The 21958-nt window shown below is 33.3% G+C and overlaps 1 protein-coding gene across 1 annotated transcript; it reads left to right on the top strand.

Moving 5' to 3' along the window:
• The first annotated feature begins 10 nt into the window (after nucleotides 1-10).
• On the top strand, nucleotides 11-18614 carry LOC138691211 (piggyBac transposable element-derived protein 4-like). The gene is made up of 7 exons (XM_069813010.1): nucleotides 11-378; nucleotides 1037-1163; nucleotides 3622-3708; nucleotides 6348-6467; nucleotides 7108-7230; nucleotides 10116-11793; nucleotides 14436-18614. Exons 1-7 carry the CDS (start codon nucleotides 329-331, stop codon nucleotides 14483-14485), a joined length of 2235 nt encoding a protein of 744 aa, XP_069669111.1. The 5' UTR covers nucleotides 11-328; the 3' UTR covers nucleotides 14486-18614.
• Nucleotides 18615-21958: the final 3344 nt, after the last annotated feature.

Genomic DNA, 21958 nt, shown 5'->3' with positions numbered 1-21958 from the left:
CCAAACCAATGTCGCCAACTATACACCAACAAGGCGCCAGAAAGTAGCCAATTATCTCTGAAGTTGTTAGTGAAAGGAGTAATAAACGTGAAAAAAAGTTGCAGTGTAAGTTAATTATAAACATAACCATTTATATTCATTCATAAATTTGTAATACTTTTATTGTTAATATTATTTAATACAAAGATACAATAACATTAAATGGGATTATTCTGCTATGATGTGTATCCCCGACTGTGGTATCCCTGATATTTCCAATTTGTTTGTTTCATCGCTATTCTGTTGTAAAGAAGGGAAGAGATAAAGATGTGTATTTTTATAAATTTTCATGTGCCGAAGGATTGAGAGACAAATGGATGCAAGCTATTTCCAATATAAGTAAGTACCAATGCATTCATTTCTGTTAGAAGAATCAGAATAGTCCCAAACCACTTACCATTCTTTAAGGACTGTAAACAATAAGGTTAAACTGCCATGTATCGCTATAAACCCATTACAAAACATACACTGAATGAACTAAATATAGGTTATTATAGCCTATATAAACGGAAACGCGCACAAGTTGTGCCCTATAACTACACGGGTCAACAAAATTTAAACTTTTGTCTGTTAAAAGGTAAACAATGGGTGATTCTAAGTGACTTTTTTATGCTGATTTCAAATCTTTTTAAGAACTTTTCCATCACCCAGGGTTTTAGAGTAATCACATGAAAAACATTTGTCTTATCTATACTTATAGTATTATGATATCTTAGCTGAAATTACATTTATTGACGTAAAATGTATGTGAAGCATATTTTCGGCTGTACTTTGGAATCAGCAGATGGCAATACATAAATACAATGATATTTCCTTCTGGAGTTTTTTTAGTTTACTTAGTTGTTTCTGAATTGGAATAATTCTATGTTCATATAGGTTTGGTACATATTTAATCTCTCTGAATGCTGTTCAAAAAGGTAACCAGATTCACATAATTTCGTCATTGCCGGTGTTAGTACACATTTTCTTATGATATAAAATATTTTGCCTTGTACAGGTGTAGAAAGATGGAAACCATCAAGACAGATCCGGATCAACCACAAGACATTAACCACCTGAAATTTTTCAGTGACAGTGGAACGATAAAAGTGAAAGAAGAAAGGATCTCAGATTCAGAGGTTGAGGTAAGGGTTTATGTATAATAATCTTCAGACTTTGGACATAGCTTAACACATTAGCATCACGAATGTAGGACATAGGCCTACTTTTTTTTTGGGTATATGTTTTACACATTTTCCAACAATTAATTCCTTTACCATGTTGCTGATATTATTGCCATTTATACAGATCGCTGTACACAGACTAGTACTAAAATTATTATATTTCACGTACATCATTCCCTGATAAATTGACTCATAGATACTGAATATGAACAAAATCCGTCCAATAGTTTAGTAGAAATCGCTGTATACAGACTAATACTAAAATTATTATAAGTTATTTCATGTACATCATTCCCTGATAAATTGACTTATAGATACTGAATATGAACAAAATCCGTCCAATAGTTCAATAGAAATCGCTGTACACAGACAGACTAGTACTAAAATTATTATATTTCATGTACATCATTCCCTGATAAATTGACTCATACATACTGAATATGAACAAAATCCGTCCAATAGTTTAGTAGAAATCGCTGTACACAGACAGACTAGTACTAAAATTATTATATTTCATATACATCATTCCCTGATAAATTGACTCATGGATACTGAATATGAACAAAATCCGTCCAATAGTTTAGTAGAAATTGCTGTACAAATTGACTCATAAATACTGAATATGAACGAAGTCCATCCAATAGTTTAGTAGAAAACTCTGTACACAGACAGGCTAGTACTGAAATTATTATATTTCATGTACATCATTCCCTGATAAATTGACTCATAGATACTGAATATGAACAAAATCCATCCAATAGTTTAGTAGAAATTGCTGTACAAATTGACTCATAAATACTGAGTATGAACGAAGTCCATCCAATAGTTTAGTAGAAATCTCTGTACACAGGCTATTACTAAAATTATTATATTTCATGTACATCATTCCCTGATAAACTCACTCATAGATACTGAATATGAACAGAATCCATCCAGTAGTTCAAGATAAATTACTATGTACAAATTGACAGATAAATGACATGCCAAAAACCACATTTTTGGTACCATTGCTATTGAACATTTATATCTCCATGAAAATCTCAAAATTTAGTTTGTGTAGTATCTCAGTACTTTTTTAAATAATGAAATGAAAATGAATAGACCGAGAAATGAGTATAAAAGCTGATAAGGCAGTGGTGACCAACTGATTTATGTGAATGTCATACATTGGTGCCGGCAAAGAAGATTTGAATAAAATACAAACTGTAGAAATGAGTGCCATGGGAATAAATAGAAGGATGTGGTAGACTGGACCACATAAAATAAGGACATACAATTACTTACTTACTTACTTACTGGCTTTTAAGGAACCCGGAGGTTCATTGCCGCCCTCACATAAGCCCGCCATTGGTCCCTATCCTGAGCAAGATTAATCCATTCTCTATCATCAAATCCCACCTCCCTCAAATCCATTTTAATATTATCTTCCCATCTACGTCTCGGCTCCCTAAAGGTCTTTTTCCCTCCGGCCTCCCAACTAACAATCTATATGCATTTCTAGATTCGCCCATACGTGCTACATGCCCTGCCCATCTCAAACATCTGGTTTTAATGATCCTAATTATGTCAGGTGAAGAATACAATGCTAGCAGTTCTGTGTTTTGTACCTTTCTCCATTCTCCTGTAACTTCATCCCTCTTAGCCCCAAATATTTTTTTCTAAGCACCTTATTCTCAAACACCCTTAACCTATGTTCCTCTCTCAAAGTGAGAGTCCAAGTTTCACAACCATAAAGAACAACCGGTAATATAACTGTTTTATAAATTCTAACTTTCAGATTTTTTGACAGCAGACTGGATGATAGAAGCTTCTCAACCGAATAATAACAGGCATTTCCCATATTTATTCTGTGTTTAATTTCCTCCCGAGTATCATTTATATTTGTTACTGTTGCTCCATGATATTTGAACTTCTCCACCTCTTCAAAAGATAAATCTCCAATTTTTATATTTCCATTTCATACAATATTCTGGTCACGAGACATAATCATATACTTTGTCTTTTCGGGATTTACTTCCAAACCGATCTCTTTACTTGCTTCCAGTAAAATTTCCGTGTTTTCCCTAATCATTTGTGGATTTTATCCTAACATATTCACGTCATCTGCATAGACAAGCAGCTGATGTAACCCGTTCAATTTCAAACCCATTAGAGGTACAAAATAGTAGTATAGTACAAGAATATCACAGCAATTGGTTACAACACTTCAACAGGATGCTGAAAGTATTTCAGTATAGTTTAGTAAGAAGAAGACGTATATGAAGACCAACAAAGACAGGATAAAGATTAAATTGTAGCAAAATGTACAAGGAAAAAGCCTTTGTCGTCTTCATAATGCTGACTTTGTTGTGATGAGGGGTGTATTTGTGCAGTAATTTCATTTATTTGTTGTGACAGCTTATGCATTTTTTAATTTCAGAGTGATTATGATGATTTCAAAAGAGATATTTCTGAAGCTCATCTTGATGACGTGGAATCTACAGCGATTTTTGATGTCAGTGTTAAGGTAAGCTACACGGCAACAATTATTTGTAATTGAGACTGCTCCAAGATTCATGCATAATCAAAAACTTAAATCTAACTCACAAGCGAACATTCTCATGGGGACACATAAAGTTTTTTTTTTCTTCCACCATGTTAATAATGTCTAAGCAAGTGCTTGTACAAATTTTGGCCACTCGAGTGCAATTACGATGGCCGTAAAAACTAAAGGTTCATTCCAACAAGCGGTTCATGGATCAGTTCATGTACGGTTCCTGTGCCATCTTATGCGCATGCATTAGTTGAGCATCTGCTATGGGATTCAAACTGGACTGGACACTGTTGGAACGCTTTCGTGGATCGTTATGTACTAAATCCAGAGATGCTATAACTGTGATCATCTTTGCTAAGAATGGGATGCTTATTCTTATCGTTTCGCAGCTAAGTCTAATTGCAAAAAATAGCATTTCGATCATTTTCTATAAAAAGATGACAAAAAATATGGAAGGCAAGAATTCCCCCAATTCAATGTCGTGTACTAGGGGACTCTCATCTAAAAATAGTTCTTTTTTTAATTATTAATGTATGTACGTTATTTATTGTACTTTTAATCAAAGCTGCATGTTGAAATTGTAATTAACTATTTCAATACCCAAATAATTCCCATTCCCTTTCTTTTTGGCGAAAGTTTAAATTAAATATCTAGTTTTATTATTCGTCTGCAGTGTCACTTTTCATCTTTAACCTCATTGATGTAAACAGTCAATCATGTCTTTCTTCAGTATTCAGGAGATGTTGGTGAGCTTATGCGCATGCATGTCTCGTGGACTCTTCCGTACATGCCTCAATCTGCGGACTATTTCCGACAGTTCCGAACTCGTGTCAAAAGCTTGTTGGAACGCCCGACTGCAGTAGATGTTTCCGGTTCAGGATTGGTTCGGGTTGTGTTGGAATGCTTTTTCTGTACTGCGCATGCTCACGATGGTTATGGACGGTTCCTGACTTGTTGGAACGAACCTTAAGTTTTCCTGGGGCCGTTTACAGGAAGAAAACACAATTTCATTGGACAAATTTATTGGAATAGATGCAACAAATGTTGATCTATTTTTCAACGTATTTTTTTGTCATTATTATTGTAACACCAATCTCGTATTCTGATGCGAGATGAGCCACAGTTCCTATTTTCCCAAACCGCTCAATTATTTGAACATTTTTTATATACCGGTACATAGCAAAACTTTTTTTTTTCGACATGCATGGAAGTACATTTTGCATAGAAGTTGTACGGTAAGGCCACAGGAATAGTAGGACAAGGGCTGAATGGTGCATGGATTTGCTATGAAGTTTGTGGAAGTTCTTGGGTTATTTCTTTGAAAGCAAGTAGAGTGATTACTTTATAAGTTGAAAAACACCCAGAAGTAATATTCCTGTTGTCGGCAGCTACAGCAGTATTTTGTAAGTGTTATGGCTTGTAATAAGTAATAACACTTCCTAAAAAAATACTTACTAATATACAAATGTAAGGTACAGTACTGAAAATTTTTTCTGCAGCAAAAAAAAAAAAAAAAACAGAGCAAGAGAAAGACAGTTGGATAATCTGCCGATTGTTAATAGGATGACGCCTACTCGGGTTCTACTATACTTTTATGCAGACGTGGACAAATTATTAGCAAAATTTGCTATTTTTTTACATATTTGTGCAAAATTTGACTTTTCAATTTAGACTACTGTTGACATTTTTATGATTATAGTACTTAGAAATATGTAAAAATGTCAACTGTAGTCTAAATTGAAAAATAAAATTTTATAAAATTATACCATAAAAATCGTCAATTTTGCTAATAATTTGTCCACATCTGTATAATCGGTAGAATTTGTGTTAATGTACGAGTTACGTGTAACCAAATCTTCAAATTTAATATCTCAAAGAAGAAATTTTTTACGTTTTCAACCACAAGTATTCATTTTGTTTCTCAGTGATTAAAGCTAGAGTGATGAAACTTGACATACTTATTCATTAACATGTCTGTTGTGAAATGCAGCATAGTTTCATTGCTAGAGAATTATACATAAAGCAGTATTACTTTTTATTAATGTTTAAACATTGAAGAAACAATATACATTTTTTTTACAAATGAAAAATTAGAGTAGTGCATTACTAATGCTCCATTGCGCAATATGCAGTGTTACCTTTAAGAAAAAATTACATTAAAAAAAAATAATGGTTCTTGTAGAAATAGGATTTTCACTAAGGAAAACCAAACAAAATAAGTTCAATGTTTTTGTTACAGTGTTTATAAGAAAACAATTGGAATTTATAATGTGTCATTATGATATTGAAATGCGTATTCAGTAAAAATTTAAACTCTCTAAATTTGAAGGTCAAGTTAAGATTCAGATAAGTTGGAATTATAATATAAAATGGTTGTATAATTTCAGTCAACAACTTATTGAAGTGTAAGTACAGAATGAATTCTGTTACATCACATTAAATATATATATATTTCACAAATCTGTACTCACACTTCGATAAGTTGCTGACTGAAATTATACAACCATTTTATATTATTAAACTCTCTAGCTGAAAGATTGTGAATTTTAGAAATTTCAGTGGCATATCGCCTTAAAATAATTTTGAAGCATGTGATCAATATTTTATTGCAGTCTGAGAGGATTGATTTCAAGGAAGAACTGGATCCTGAAATTCAGAGTGACTCTCTTCCCATAAGTAATGGAATTCAACTAGAAGCTCAATTTTCCACTTTTTTGGACTCCAACACTGAGGTAAGTTATTTCTCCTTTTCTCATTATACGAAGTACGGAGGAAGTACTGTCATTTACAAATTAGTTTTTATTTTAGAGACATGAAAGTGGTTATTATAAGTATATGGCTAAGAAATTATTTCTATTTATTGATTGCCATTTGGGAGTGGCAAAATGGCTGTTAGCTATAGAAATCCATCAGTGGATATATTATTGAAATTTGAGATGAATTCTATATTGGATTGGTTATTTTTTAAACTCTGTATGTTAAGAATTATAAACGCGCGTGGGTGTGTGTGTGCATGTGCGCATGGATGTAGGTGATTTTCTTGTTTGGGAAAAGAAGATTTTTCACGATTCTTATTGTATAACCCTCCCCCCTTTTCAGATTTAACGGACATCCCTTAGCTCCTATTAGTCCGTTAAATCGAGGGTCTACTGTAATGTCAATAATTCTCGAAATATACATTTGCATATGCGCATATGCATTTTTAAAAAATCCGGTCCCTCGTTGTAACTTAATGAGTATAGGAAGAGAACATGATATATAATGTTGTTACGTGGAAAGTAGCCATTTACAATTTTTGTAACTTACAATGTTGTTTCAGCTGATGCTTCAGTTATTAAATAGATTGAAGCATGTGAACTATTTCTGTTACAGCAACCAGAGGTTGATGATTTTAAAGTGGAGCTGATTTCTGAAGTGAAGCCAGACCCGCTTTCTATAAGCAGTGAAGCCAGTTTCAAAGCCGACTGTATAACTACTTCTGGAAATGCTTCTGAAGTGAGTTTCTGCTGTTTTTAAATCCTTCTTGATTATGAGGATTATTTATGTACTCTTTAAAATGTGTACCAAGAGGTTTCATTCTTTAAGCGAGATACTTTATTTTTCGTACACACACTCCTATTCATATTAATAATGATGTGTTTAAGTTTCATGTTTATAGGTTGAATAGTTTAAGGGGACCAGGGTCAAAAATCCCATTTTTTTTTGTGTTTAAAAAAGAAAGTATCCCACCTCTGGCTACTAGCAACAGGCATCTATAATGAACACTGGTCAAAATACCCCTCATTTCTCGTGAAAAACAACAACCGAATAGACTACAGTGGACTTTATGTTGTCAGTAAACAGCTGGATACATTAAGAAGATCGATAAAAAAGAAAGTACAAAACCTGCTCTTTTAAACAATATCTATATTGTGGGGGTATCTCTGTAGATAAGCCCTTTAAATGGCTTCTTTAAATTTGGCAGTGCATGTAATTCATACCTCACCTTTCTTATTTTTAAATGCAGTTTTTCATAAGTTTTTATTTTTCGAACTTAAGTGCATTTTTTTCTGAAACTACTGAATCAGTTTACATGAAATTTGTAGTGTTTTCTGCAACCTGTATACTGTAAAGTAGACTTACGGGTTTAGAAATATCACACACATAACATGAGGGAAAAAAATTATACATGCATTGAAAAATAGGGCAAAAATTGTTAATCAAAGTTCAGTATTTTTTCTGTTTCACTAAGGGTGAAATATTTGACTAAATTTTGCTTAAAAATTTACAATATACATTATTGATAACTTAAAAAAATACAAGGCATATGAGTGAAGATTGTACCTGAAGATTGAGGTGCATTTATCAAGTGGGATAACAGGTTATCAGTTAGGCCTTTCTTTTGCACTTGGATAAGAAAGTAACAAGTTGTCTTTTATACTACTGAATACAGAATGATTGATCGTATAAGCATGGAAATTTTTATTCTCCTCTGAATACTAAAAGCCTAGAAATATTGAAGTAAACTTTTAATTGCACAGACATCACTATCCACTCCCCTTAAGAGTTATTTAAATTTAAAGAAAATAATTTGCTTAAAATAATGTTTCTTCTCCCTCAAATTTTAAGTATCATGTCTGAAATTTTTTCACAATATCTTTGATGCCTTTTGAAAGTGTGTGCTCACACATCTTTTAGTTTTACCTTGTAAAAACAGGTAAAAAAATGGAACCTATTCATATTGAAATTTATAAAATTCACAGAGTGCATCCACACATTTATTAATTAATTTATTTAAAAAAACTATTTTCTTTTCTGAAAAAAAAAAATTGCGAACGTAACTTTGTTAAGTATACTTTAAACAACATACAGTAAAAATTTCAGCTTCGTAGCTTGTGTGGAATCCTTAACAATGTGAATGCAGAGAAGTAGACAGAAAAAAAAAATAGTATGGTCTAACCATGTTTAGATACACCCGACCTCAATAATTTCTGATGTGCGAACTGAAGGAACTCTTTCTCTTCTCGCATTTTGACAGATCCCGTAGTGCGTCACTTTTTAACCAAACCCTGTATCGCTCTCTTTGCCAGTTGTTCTCAATCTGGAAACTTGTCCCTGAAAATTTTGCGTGTTTCCTTAATCGAACCTGTTCTCACATATGCTTCCACAATTTCCACTCTTTCATGTATTGAGTAAGTCATTTTGCAGAATGCGAAGAGACACGTGTAATTCGACTGATGACTGATGAAATACTGACGGGAAGAATGCCAAGTGGTTATTGCATAAAATTATCCATAGTTGTAGCTGTTTACTCATTTCGTTATGATACAATACGATAGAATATGGTAATGGAATTTCAAGCAGTTAAAATATCACATTTGCATTCAAACAGGAGGTGGGCTACTTTCATCTGCTCCACCCAGTACTTCTTGACTGTGATAAACGGAAGTATCGATGCGATGATTATGTGGTGAACTTTTAAAGTCCGATCAGTTTGTCAATAAATAAGGATGTGGTCTTTATGCAATGGTGACGATTATGCGATGAAATACGATTTAATTTTATTCATAAATTAGGTGTATACAGGGTGATTCACGAAGATTACCACTACTTACTGGAGCTTATTTCCAAAGACATTTTCAGCAAAAAATGTTATATAAACATGTGTCCTAATCTCAATGTTTTCAGAGTTACACTACTTTGAAGTTTTTTGTAAAATACCACTTTCCTTTAATTTTAAGGATAAAAGAATGTTACAGATAAAGAATGAACTATTCAGAAATATAATTTCTTTAATTAGCTAGTATTCTGAAACTAAAAATGTGTTGCGAATTCCATGGTTGCTTCGTACTGAATTTTTTTCGATTTTTAATTACAAAATTACATTTTTCTTACCGCATTTATCACAAAAATTGTTACAAATCGCGCCACACTTGTAAATTCTTTAAGAGTGTACATTAGGATGCATAATTAAACTGTAAAGAATCAAGTTCCTAAAGTCGTATGATTTGTAACAATTTTTGTGATACGTACGTAAGAATGATGTAATTTTTAGTTAAAAATTGAAAAATAAAATCTGTACAAAGCAATTAACAACACATTTTTAGCTTCAGAACACTAGTCAATTAAAGAAACGATACTTCTGAATAGTTCATTCTCTATTTGTAATATTCTTTGTTCTTAAAACTAAAGAAAAAAGGTATTTTACTAACAACTTCAAATTAATGTAACTGAAAATATTGAGATCAGGACACATGTTTATATGACATTTTTTGTTCAGAATGTCTTCGGAAATAAGTTCCATAAATGGCGGTAAATCCTCGTGAAAAACCCTGTATAATGAGAACTGTTCACCTTGCAGGTTGAATCACTCTGTGTAATGAAAACTGTTCATCTTTCAGGTTGAGAAGAATGATTCCAACCCAGATCTGGGGACAGAATTTCATTTTGATGAAGCCAGTGGAGATGAGTTCTGTTTTTCTTGGAATGGTGATTCCGAACCTGAATTAACGACTTCGGACAGTGAGAATGATGCGGAGGATCAGAAGGAAGTTCCTGTAACAAAAATAAAAAAGCGAAAATTAGAACCATGGTCATGGAGATCGAACTGTGTGCTGCGGAGTGATGACCTGTCAGAAGAGACGTTTTGTGGCTCAGCAGGTTTAAGTTGTGAGGTGTCAGCTCTTGGCAGTAGTGTAGAAATAGCAGATATCACGTTCCGATTCTTAGATGAAGACTTCTGGGAGATGTTGCGGGATGGGTGTAACAGGTATGCAAGCTTTAAAATGAAGAACAACCAAAATGTGGGTAGTGAACCATCTGAGTGGTTCGACTGCACTACTGATGAATTGAAGGCGTTCATTGCGTTGTGTATCATACAGTCTCACATAAAGAAACATGATTTGGAAGCATATTGGAGTACAGGGGGAGTGACAGAAACTCCATTTTTTGCTACTGTCATGCCATTTAGGAGGTTTTCTCTTATATATAAATATTTATATATTGCAGATAAAAGTAATTTGAACTCTTCTGACTCGTTTTTGAAAGTAGGACATTATTTGGACTACATGAATGAGAAGTTTACAAAACTGTACACTCCCGAGCAAGACATTGTTATCGTTGAGAAAGCAGTGAAGTGTCAAGATAAAAAAGGCTTTGTAAGGGCGAAATGTGGTGTGGTTTACAATAAGCTGTGTGAAGCAGAAACTGGATACTGTTGTCAGCTTCAAATTTCCGTTGATAATAGGGAATTGGACAAAGTTCTTTCTTCGCGCGAAGAAGTCGTAATGAAAATGATGGCTTCCTTTCTGAATAAGGGTCATACTCTTTATCTTAGTAGTTGGTTTTCCTCACCAACACTGTTTAAGAGATTGATTGAAGCCAAAACTAATGTCCTAGGTACAGTACAGGAGAAATCAAAACAGATTCCTGAAGATTTAATAAGACTGAGGTTGAATAAAGGGACCGCTATAGCACGATATGGCCGCAGGATGATGTTTGTTAAATGGATGGACAAGAAACCCGTGTATATCCTTACAACGAAACATAAAGGAATAGAAATGACTGACATAGGGAAAGAAAATAAATCTGAACTCAAACCAAAATGTGTAATAGACTACGATAAGGGAAACGATGGTGTAAAAAGAATGAATCGGAAACTTGAATCCTTTCCACTGTTGTGCAGTTGTGCAAAATCACACAAAAACATTTTATTTGTGCTGCTCGAAATAGTTCTTTACAATTCTTTTGTTCTTTTTAATAAGCTTAGAAATACTAAGTTATTATACAGAAATTTTAGACTTCTGGTAGCAGAGCATATGTTGAAGCGTGTGCATTTGCCGAACTATGAAGAAAGAGGACAGCCATTCAACGTCGTGCCTGCAAGGCTCCGTGCATCTCATCTCGCACATTTCGCAAGGCATATTCCTGCAATTCCCACAAACTCGCAGCCGACTAGGCAATGCGTGGTGTGTTGTGAAAAAAATGTGGAAGCCAGAACAAGATGGGAATGTGAAAACTGTGGAGCTGCCCTCCACATGCCAGACTGCTTCGAGATGTATCACACGCAGAGAATTTTAGGTAAGAATCAACATTTTTTTGCATTTTAACTGGAACTTTAAGGGGACCGGGAATCTCCTATCTAAACACATGTTAAATTAATTATATTTAGGCCCGGTTTCTTCAACCTTTGTTAAATTATAACAGTGTGTTATTCCATTTTAACTGTAAATTTAACAGTTGAAGCATTTCTTCAACTACTGTTAGTACTAACAGGCTGTTAAAACCCATGTTAATTTACTGCCCAATTTCATGCAGTTAAATCATTTAACTCTCTGTTAGCATAGAAGTATCCAATAGGGCTGGTGCGTTAGTTACTGAACTTATATATCTGGATTATTTAGAAAATGATATCCATGAATATATAAACAGAGTGGATGATTTCAGTGATTTGACAGACCAGAAGTTCATACAAAGGTACAGGCTATTTTCTGCCAAGCCTCACTTTTTGCTTTCAACTTAGATCCGTTTGTTTGTTTATTCTCATTAATTGGTTTATACGCGAAATAATTTCCAGCAGAAGGTTTCTTTCGAACGAAGAGAAATTAGTCCCACGATTTCTTTTTGTTCCAGTGTTTTCCATTTCATAACAGCAATATCAATACGCTGCTCCACGCTGTTGTGATACAGACGAGGAAAGAAGCAGAAATCAAACCTGAGAGAATAGAAAGACTTCTATCCTCTCTGAATCAAACAACGGAAAAAAAGCGAGAATCGCAATTGTCAGAGTTCAGAAAACAGAAGTGAGCCTATACTTGGTTATAGATTATGGTTAAACTCTAGAATCTGTGGTCCTAACAGAGAGTTAGCAAACAGAATGTTAAAATGTGAAATGTAAAGTTGAAGAAACGCAATATTTTTAACAGCAATTCATACTTTTAACTTACAGTTAATTAATGCTATGTTAGATGCATTTTAACAAAGGTTGAAGAAACCGGGCCTTACAGTACTTTTTCTCTAAGACTGCTGGGAGTAGAACAATGAAATGTTTACAACTTATTTCTAACACTATTATAGTAATCTGATAGAAGGATTTTAAAAAATAACAGTGTTTTATAAATTTATGAATTTTTTTTCTTAATAAGTAAATTTGTATCTCATTTTTTGCTAGATATCTCAAGAAATCTGCTTTAAAAAGCATTATTTTTAAAAACCCCTGTGTCAATTTACAATACCAACTAAATAGACACAGAAAATTTGAAATTTAACCATTAGAAGCCAAGATATGGTACACTTTACAGAGAAAAATACAAACTTACAGAAAATGGCGGATAAAGTTATCAGAACACCCCAGCTCCGTATTCCTCATCATAGATAAAAATTTTAAAATATGTTTCCATAATAACAATAATGTGCTTAAATGATATACCATTGGAAAGAAGATTTTTCAGAGAATATTGACAAAAAAATATATAAAGTTGAAATTTTGAGCATATCACAGGTTTCTGGTCCCCTTAAATGTAGAATGAAATTGAAATTTCGACATTAAGGCTCATAACACACTATGCTGAGAACTATGAACTATGTAATATATGTGGAAACAGCTAGCAATGCTTATGTCTTCACACTACAGCGAGAAATATGTTGCTACACAGTGGAGCCATCTCTGTATAGATAATTAAAACACGAATTTTATTATGCCATACAGAAGGCAGTTTGATATGAGCTGACAGAAATAAAGTTACATAAATTTGGACAGCTGACTTACTATTAATTGTTCAATTTCATTCACCTAATATATAAATTTTATAGGCTACAATTAGATTAGGAAGCGGGAAATACAGGTAGTGGGGGTAGCTATGTTTTCAAAAAATCGTTAGCGGACCAATGTCAGCTACGGTTTATTTCGAGTGTTACTCTGTGCTAAAGGAAAGCATTTTCCATACTTCGACAAATGCATTACATATTTCTCACTGTAGTGTGTTATGGGGCCAAGGGCAAGGCCCATATTTACAAATGCCAGTAATGTTTGCTATTATCTTAGATTTCTAAAACTCTGGTAATACCATAATCTCAGACATCACTGAATTCTGTGTTATTATCCTGACTTTATCCTGAGATTCATGCGAAAAACTGCTGAATACTCTCTTCTCAACCATTCATTCTGGTTATGCAAGTTGTAGATACTGAAGATAATTTGATTTGGTACAATATCGTGGCATAGAATTTCAATAAAAATGTTTCTGTTTACTTTGTCAAATGTTTTAACGAAATCAATGAATGCCAAGTGTGTTTCAGTATTGAATTCTCTGTTTTTTTTTTCTATTAAAATTTTCATAATGAAGTAACTATCGCAACAAGAGCGACCTTGTCGAAAGCCATTTTGTTCTTCAGTAATTTTATGTTTATAGAATTGAGCCAATTTATTATGGCTGTAAAAAATTTATAGCCTGAATTGAGAAGACTGATGCCTCTGTAGTTCATACATTTCTTTTTGTCTCCTTTCTTATAAATGGGTATTATAATAGCTTTTTTGTCAACATTCTGGAGGATATTATTATTATTATTATTATTATTATTATTATTATTATTATTATTATTATTATTATTATTATTATTATTATTATTATTATTATTCATTTATTGAAGTGGGTGTAACTACAAAATTGAAACTGTGTATGTGTTTTTTTTAAGAGTATTAATGTCAAGAATTTCTCTTTTAGGATATAAGAAGAAGAATAAGAAGAAGCGCCATCGATCACAGAAGGTATGACCACGAATGAATCACATGTTTACAAGTGAAATAAAGGAAAATACAAGATTTTCAGGGATGTATCTTGCACAATTCAAGATTCTCCTTCTGTCTCTGAAATTATGTTGAAGTCCACACAGATAAAGATCAGGTTAGATTCTTAATAGCCAAATGAATGTATAATAATAATAATAATAATAATAATATACCTTATTTACTCCCAGAATTCCTCCCTCTCGAGTAATCCCCCCCTTCTCAAAATATTTGTAACATTTTTTTTTTTTTTTTTTCAGAATTTTATTTTCCTCGTAATTTCTGCCTCTTAAATAAAATAAAATTGGACATAACACAATGATCTGAGATTAGTCAAGTTCAGGTTACTGGCTGTAGAACTGATACACAGCAATACAAAATAAAAGCCACAAATTGTCTATAATTACATGCAGTTGCTGTAGGCCTGTTCAGGGTGCAATGATTTCAATCAAAATTTAAATACTGATTTTAATTGCTTGATTTTTATTATATAAATCACTGATTTAAATCAAATTATTTTTATTGGTGGATTAGTTTCTAAATCATGTTTATTATTAATTTTTAAAGTAATAATTTACAAATACATCCCATGTGTTAATAATGTTGATATACCCACTGCATAAATAATTAAAATTTGTTTGCTTTTTTGTTGTTGTCTATTGCTTGTTCAAATTCAAACTGCTGTTTCTTTCTTTTCAGTTCTTTTACGTCATTTTTTAGTTAACATGTATTAGTAACTTGCTGTGCTAAGAGGAGAGTGGCTTTATTGAGTTGTTATAGTTGTAAAAGTGTAGCAAGAAAGTTGCTGTTAACTTAAAAAAAGACATAAAAACTAAATGCAAATTATATGGTTTAGAAACACAGGGGTCAGTTGCTTTAATGAAGTTACATATTAAAAACTGTAATGGTATAAAAGATAAATTAAGAAAAAGTTAAAATATTCCAATATCTGACAGTGAAGATCAAAATTTAGAGACAAGTCTAGTAATTGCACCTTCAGTATCAAAACAAAAGGATACCATCAGTTATGGATCAGCTATCCAATGAGAGACCATCTCTGAAAATTAAGCGAAGACAGCTTTGTCATTTGAACAAGTGAAAAACAAAGAGAGGATTTTAGATAAACAAGTTGCAAAAATTTGTTATACTACAAACAGTTCCTTCTGTTGCATTCAGCTATAAGATAGAAGAACTGGTTTAAAAATATGATGTAATGTATCATATCCCAAACTCAAAATATTGTTAAAACACAAGCATGTAGATTGATTCTTCATTATTCATTCTAGGTACATCATAAACATTGAAGCATACACCAATCTAAGAATAATTTCAAATGATTTATACAAGCAAAAATGTAATTAAAAAAATCGATTTAAATCAAATCTGATTTAATTTTAAAAAATCATTGATCATTATTTTTTTCCATAAAGAAATCATGATTTTTTTTTTTTACATTCTGGACCTATTATTATTATTATTATTATTATTATTATTATTATTATTATTATTATTATTATTATTATTTATGACCAGATAATTCTCGATATTTTGTAGTGCTCGCATAATTTCCTCATCGAAATTTCGGCTCCAAATTTTGAGGAAAGGGAAATTATGCGAGTAAATACTGTAACATGCATTTGTCTCTTTATTTATTGACTGACCTTTGCTGGGTTGCAAGAACGTATTTCTTGGTTCTTCAATCTTTAATGTCCCTGTAGAGTTGCAAGGATGTCCACTAACTTTAATGGTTTGCTAAAGAGTTCTTCAAATTATAGGACTGCTTTTGGTCCTCTATAAGAAGTTAATGCTTCGTTAGGAAGCAGGAAATAAACGAGCTTGGATTTCTTGGATTGCAAGATTACCTAGTTAAATTGGTATTTGAACATAGTGATAAAATCAAAACGAATTACAGTTTGTCACTGTTATTGGACACAGGTGTATGAAAATGGTAAATTTACAAAAAAAAAAAAAAGTTTTTTATTTGTTTGTTTATTTGTATAGATTATCAACTGCTTCATTTTGTATATTGCAGATAGATGTGTCGTTATTGAATATTGAATGAGGATTTTTTAATACAATGCAGCCACATCAGTTCTGTCACAGATCTAATATGATAAATAAATATGACAAAAGATGTATTATGTGAATTCAGCCAAACAAAATACACAGGGTGATCCGTTTGGGTATGGACAAAATAACTATACCGTAAAACATTTACTACTGAACTTTATTTGTTGAAACTTTGTACACACAACACTGAAAGATGGCAGATTTCACAGAGCTCAACATGACCCCCATTGCGCACCCTGCACAACTCATAACGGTGATGCAATTCAGTCCATGTCCGTTGTGATTTGTTGAAAAGCTTGAGTAATTTTTACTCTCAGATTATCAATGTTCCTGGGTTTCTGTGAATAGACAATGTCTTTAACAAAACCCTGCATGAAGAAGTCAGGGGGTTAGATCTGGGAAGTTTGGGGACCAAGCCAAGAGATAGCTGCTTCTCGTCCTGGCTTTCACCTGCAACCTCCTGCGTGTTTTTTTAACACAGGACATGTTTCTACAAATGTTCGATACCACAACATTATGAAATCGTATTTAGGTACATTACGCACACCATACTCACGTCGAAATTCCCTTTGAACTCTTTTAACACTCTCAAATTTAGCATACCAAAGAACACATTGTACCCGCTGTTGATTTGTAGTAGTCATTTTAATCATGTACGATTTTCATTTGTCCTTTCATATTATACATTGTTGATTGTCATATATGGAAACTCCCATCTTTTAATCATAATATAATCAGCAAGAAATTTGTCCTACTATCATAATAGCATTATAATAATAAATTAATATTATCCATAGCCAGACAGATCAGACTATGTTTATGAACATCATGTAAGAGACAGTAGCGAGCAAGTTCATCTCACTTGGAATACAATGTCAAGTGTCTCTTGTAGTAATAAGTTACAATATTATTAAATATTGCTTCGGCAATAACTTTAAAGGTTGGTTACTTAGTGATTGAATAATTTATTTACATGTTTGTTTTCTTGCAACCCATAATTAATATTTTATTGATACTCCAATGTATGTGTAAAACTGTTGTACCTGAGACAAGCATGTTAGAATTATACATTATAATTTAGCTCAATTTAAACTGGAAAAGTACAAGTGAAGATTTATGCTTTAAATTTGGAAGTGTGTGTGAAATAATTTACATACTGTATAGAATGTAGTAACATTAATTTGTTCTGAAATACTAGCAGTAGTGGGGAAAATATTCAACTCTTTCTTTATGTCATTAAAATAGATGACACACAACCATGACTCTTTAGAATGAGGTTTTGCTAGTGCATCCGAAGAAAAAGAGAGTTTGGCTCTTGCTGACTTCCCTGAGGTAGGGTTTTGGGAACTTCTCTTCTTGGTGGTCTCTTGTTTTTTACTCCTTTGTGTTTCAACTTCTTCCAGCTTCTGCTTGTAGTGATGACTATTGCTTTTTTTCTCTTTTTATTCAAAGCTCATCCAGGAGAAATTTTGTCTTGGAAAGAAGAGATTGTACCTAAAGAATCATGAACTTTTGATGCCAGTGCTGTTTCATTTGATGGAAATGATTCTGAGCCATTGGTACTATTAAATGATCCTGCTTCCTTTGCTGAAACATCTTTGACAGGTGTCCCATGAAATTCCTTACTGACTGGTACAACTATTTCTTGTACTTCCATGGCGGGATGGCACATGTTTCAAATTGTGTTGCTACTACAAAATGACAATCTTTAAACACATTCCTGTTGACTTGTCAAACTCGTATTGCTGCAAACCAATTCTGCTGTCTTTATTGTTGCAGTCTTTCCATATGCTTCACCAAATAATCGAGCAATATAAAACTATGTGACAATTGCAGGTTTCTCTTCACTGCTCTTTTTTGCAGAAGAATTTTCCATTTCAGAATCGTGATAGCTATTTAAGGGCTTAAAGAAAGACATATCCAAAGGTTGCAGTCTTTGAGGTGTGTGACCTGAAGTGACAACACTATTACCCTGTTTTCTCGAGCAATCTCTAAAGCTTCGAGGTTTCTACTATGGGTAGAATGGCCATCTAGATAGATAGATAGATAGATAGATAGATAGATAGATAGATAGATAGATAGATAGATAGATAGATGGATCGATGGATCGATGGATGGATGGATGGATGGATGGATGGATGGATGGATGGATGGATATTTATTTGTCATCAACATTTATATTAGTTATGGTGTACCACAACTTATGTATACGGGTTTCACCATAACTTTCTATTAATATAACTACAATCAGCATGCAATCTCGACAGCCTCTTAAACTAATAACTCATCTACTCTCGCTATTAGGGGACACAGGAGTGAAAATTGTAACCTTTTCATTTTTATACCAATTATTTTCAAATTTTAACCACATATATATGCCACTGCCAATAGGTTCTGTACAAAATTTTGTATTCCTAACTTAATTCATTTCAGAGGTATACACATTTTTGTTATTTTTTAATAACCGATACTGTAAATGCCCCTTGCGGAACAGTTTTTTAAATTTAATTCTGAAAATTGGTTAGCACATAGTTTATATGTATAAAAACAATAATTAGTTAGCATTTTGTTGACAGTAATTTAGTTTGTTAGAAATATTTTTTTTTAATCCTCTTATTTCATTTTCTTTCACAAAATCTGTAATTTTTCAAATTCTGACATCTAAAATATAATCCCCCATAGACCAAGGAAAACAGCAGTTGCAGCCTTCAGACTATTGACAAATCATGACTGTCTAGCAAGTCATCTCTACAGAATAGATATCTCAGCTTCACCCATATGTGTCCTGTGTAACGATCCAGCAGAAATGAATGAAGACCAGTTGCAGACCTGTGAAGCATTAAGATCAGAAGAAACTACAGTTCAAAAGTATTGGAAAGCACGACTGCTAATGGCTTCCTTGCCAAATGCAAGGCACTAGACAACAACAACTACAACATCTAAAATATATACAATAAAATGCTAACCCACTTTGGTTTTTACAACTGTCCTCGTTAGTCTCACAAAGTTTCAATGGAATTGAATGAAAATTGTTCCGCAAGGAACTTTTTATAGATGGCAAGGCGTTGTAAAATTTTTTCATGAAAAAATCAATTCAAAGATTATAGTCACCAACCTTTGGTCTAGAACAGTCCAGCACCATAAGTGGGACCTTCCTTCTTCTTTTTCACCTCCTCAGAAGAGATCTTCATAATTCTGGTCCTCTTTCTGGTGGATCTTTCATGCAGTGAGCTCTTTTTCCTGCTTTGTCGAAGACGGTTCTTGTTGCGTTGTTGACTAATTTCTACTGTTGTTTTTGCAGCATCTATTCCATGGAGAACTTCAATTGTTTTCGTGCATCCCATATTATTGAATTCTGCAATACTTCTAACTAGTGCCAATTCTAACTTCTTTTTTGAAATAAATATTTCCTTTGGGCACTTCTTCCAAATAACACTGTGAATGCTCTCATTAGCATTCTGAGTTCTACCTGTTGCACATCATTGGAGCAAAGCATCTGATGCAAGCTTCTGGTACACTGGCATAAGTTTAATTACCACTTGAGGTGTCAGTGTTACTTTCATTTTAGTGTGACTCTGGAGTCTTACCTTGTGCTCACAGTCTGTTGTAAAAGCACCACGACGTTTCACCTGGTGGACATTTCCCATGTTGAGGCTTGTCATCGGTAGACATATAACGACTGATGGTGGCATATATGGCTGATTTCATTTTCTCAACATCAGGAACATTGTCAGTAATTGCATTTCTATAATAACTGGTCAGTCTTTTTATTGTAGACTCTTTTAGACTTCCAGCTTTACGTCCGCCCAAAGTTACCTTTTTTACTTTCCACTCTTTCACTAGATTCCTGAGAGCAGTTCCTAGCCTCTTTGAAACATGGTTTACACACTCTTCCATTGCTATGCGGTATTTGGACCATATACTTTGATATCATTCAAGTGTGCATGTGTTTTTGCATCACCATCAGACACAATTGTTGTATATCTGAATCCTCTCTCTGCGACAGATCTGCTCCACATTATTTCAGCAGCATCTTTCTCCATTGCATTGGAAGAGACAGAGTAGTTCTTCTGGCATCACCTGAACTGACATGACATTCATGCCATATGGCATATTCAGGGCTATTTTTGTCTAATTCTTTTGCAGTATTCTCACACATTGCACAACATTTTGACAATACTACATAGTCTAATGCAACGCCAGTCAACACATCAATTACAATACCAACACCATAATTTGATGTGTGACCTCGTTTGTACCAAGTACCATCATATGACACAGATATATCTATCACTTCTAGAGAAGTGTCAATTTTCTTGTGTGTCTCTCTCACAAAATTTGTAGCTAACTGCAGCACATCTTTTTTCACTGTATTGTTGTTAGCACACACAGCATTCAAATGGGTTGTAAAAGTTCTTGACCCCCATAACATTCATTCCCATACTCATAGAGAATTGTTCCATAGCACTATGGCTCTTCCCTATGGAGAAAAATGACTCCACCATTCTCTTATTTACTTGAAATGCTGGTCTTTGCGAATGTATGTTGTCTACTCTTGGTGAAGAATATGTACTACCACATATAAACCCACACTCCTCACACTTTGCCACCAATTTTGATACATAACCAAAATGCTCTCTAAATTGCATTTGGGGTCGGGCGTAGAAATTGGTTATCACTATTTTACACTAAACCTTGTTTTGAAATTAAGACTAGTATTGTCTCATAAAAAAATCAACAAAAAAAATTTGCGAATTATCTACAAATAAGACAATTTATAAAGAAAAAGTGTTGCACTGTTTCTCATCGCGTTGGGATGGCGTTGTAGAAGTACATTCTTGGCATTAAAGGCTCACGCGCATTAATGCGTAACAGATGACAAGCGTGGAACTTTCAACATCAATTTTCAGACAATCATGGATGTTAGAGGTATATTGAATATTATCCAAACCTTTTCATGAGGTAATGAGAACACGTTAAGAACTTTACAAGATATGAGATTGATAAGAAGAAGAGTGTGTAGTTTCCTAGTACCTGGTACTCGTTACATAGGTCGTTTTTGTGTTTACACAATAGCTAATTTCTGAAAAGAATTTTAATAGTTTGTTACTAGGTGTGTTTCTAGTCAGTTTGTAATATATTTTTGGTCCAGGGAAAATATACATTTTTTATGATTATACAACAATGGCTGACTTAACAGCTTATGTAGCGAGCATCGGGTACTAGGAAACTTCCGAAGAGTCAGATGTGAAGTTAGAAATTGTAGACGATATTTCTCTCTCGTAAGAAAAAGTGGGATGGAGACATACAGGAACATGACCCAACATATTTATGAACGATAACGTAATAGCCTACAGTTCTATTATTTCTAATGCATACACCAAAACTGCC

Source organism: Periplaneta americana, chromosome 2 (assembly GCF_040183065.1).
Source record: "Periplaneta americana isolate PAMFEO1 chromosome 2, P.americana_PAMFEO1_priV1, whole genome shotgun sequence".
Classification (NCBI taxonomy): domain Eukaryota; kingdom Metazoa; phylum Arthropoda; class Insecta; order Blattodea; family Blattidae; genus Periplaneta; species Periplaneta americana.
The sequence above is the reverse complement of the archived record's forward strand: the minus strand, read 5'-3'. Positions and strand labels throughout refer to the sequence as shown.

Excerpts from the sequence above, each read along its gene's own strand:
- LOC138691211 (XM_069813010.1), top strand. The coding sequence starts at position 329 with ATGTGCCGAAGGATTGAGAGACAAATGGATGCAAGCTATTTCCAATAT. Across the intron at positions 1,164-3,621 it reads TCTCAGATTCAGAGGTTGAG|AGTGATTATGATGATTTCAA; the intron begins GTAAGGGTTTAT and ends TTTTAATTTCAG. Across the intron at positions 11,794-14,435 it reads TCACACGCAGAGAATTTTAG|GATATAAGAAGAAGAATAAG; the intron begins GTAAGAATCAAC and ends TTTCTCTTTTAG.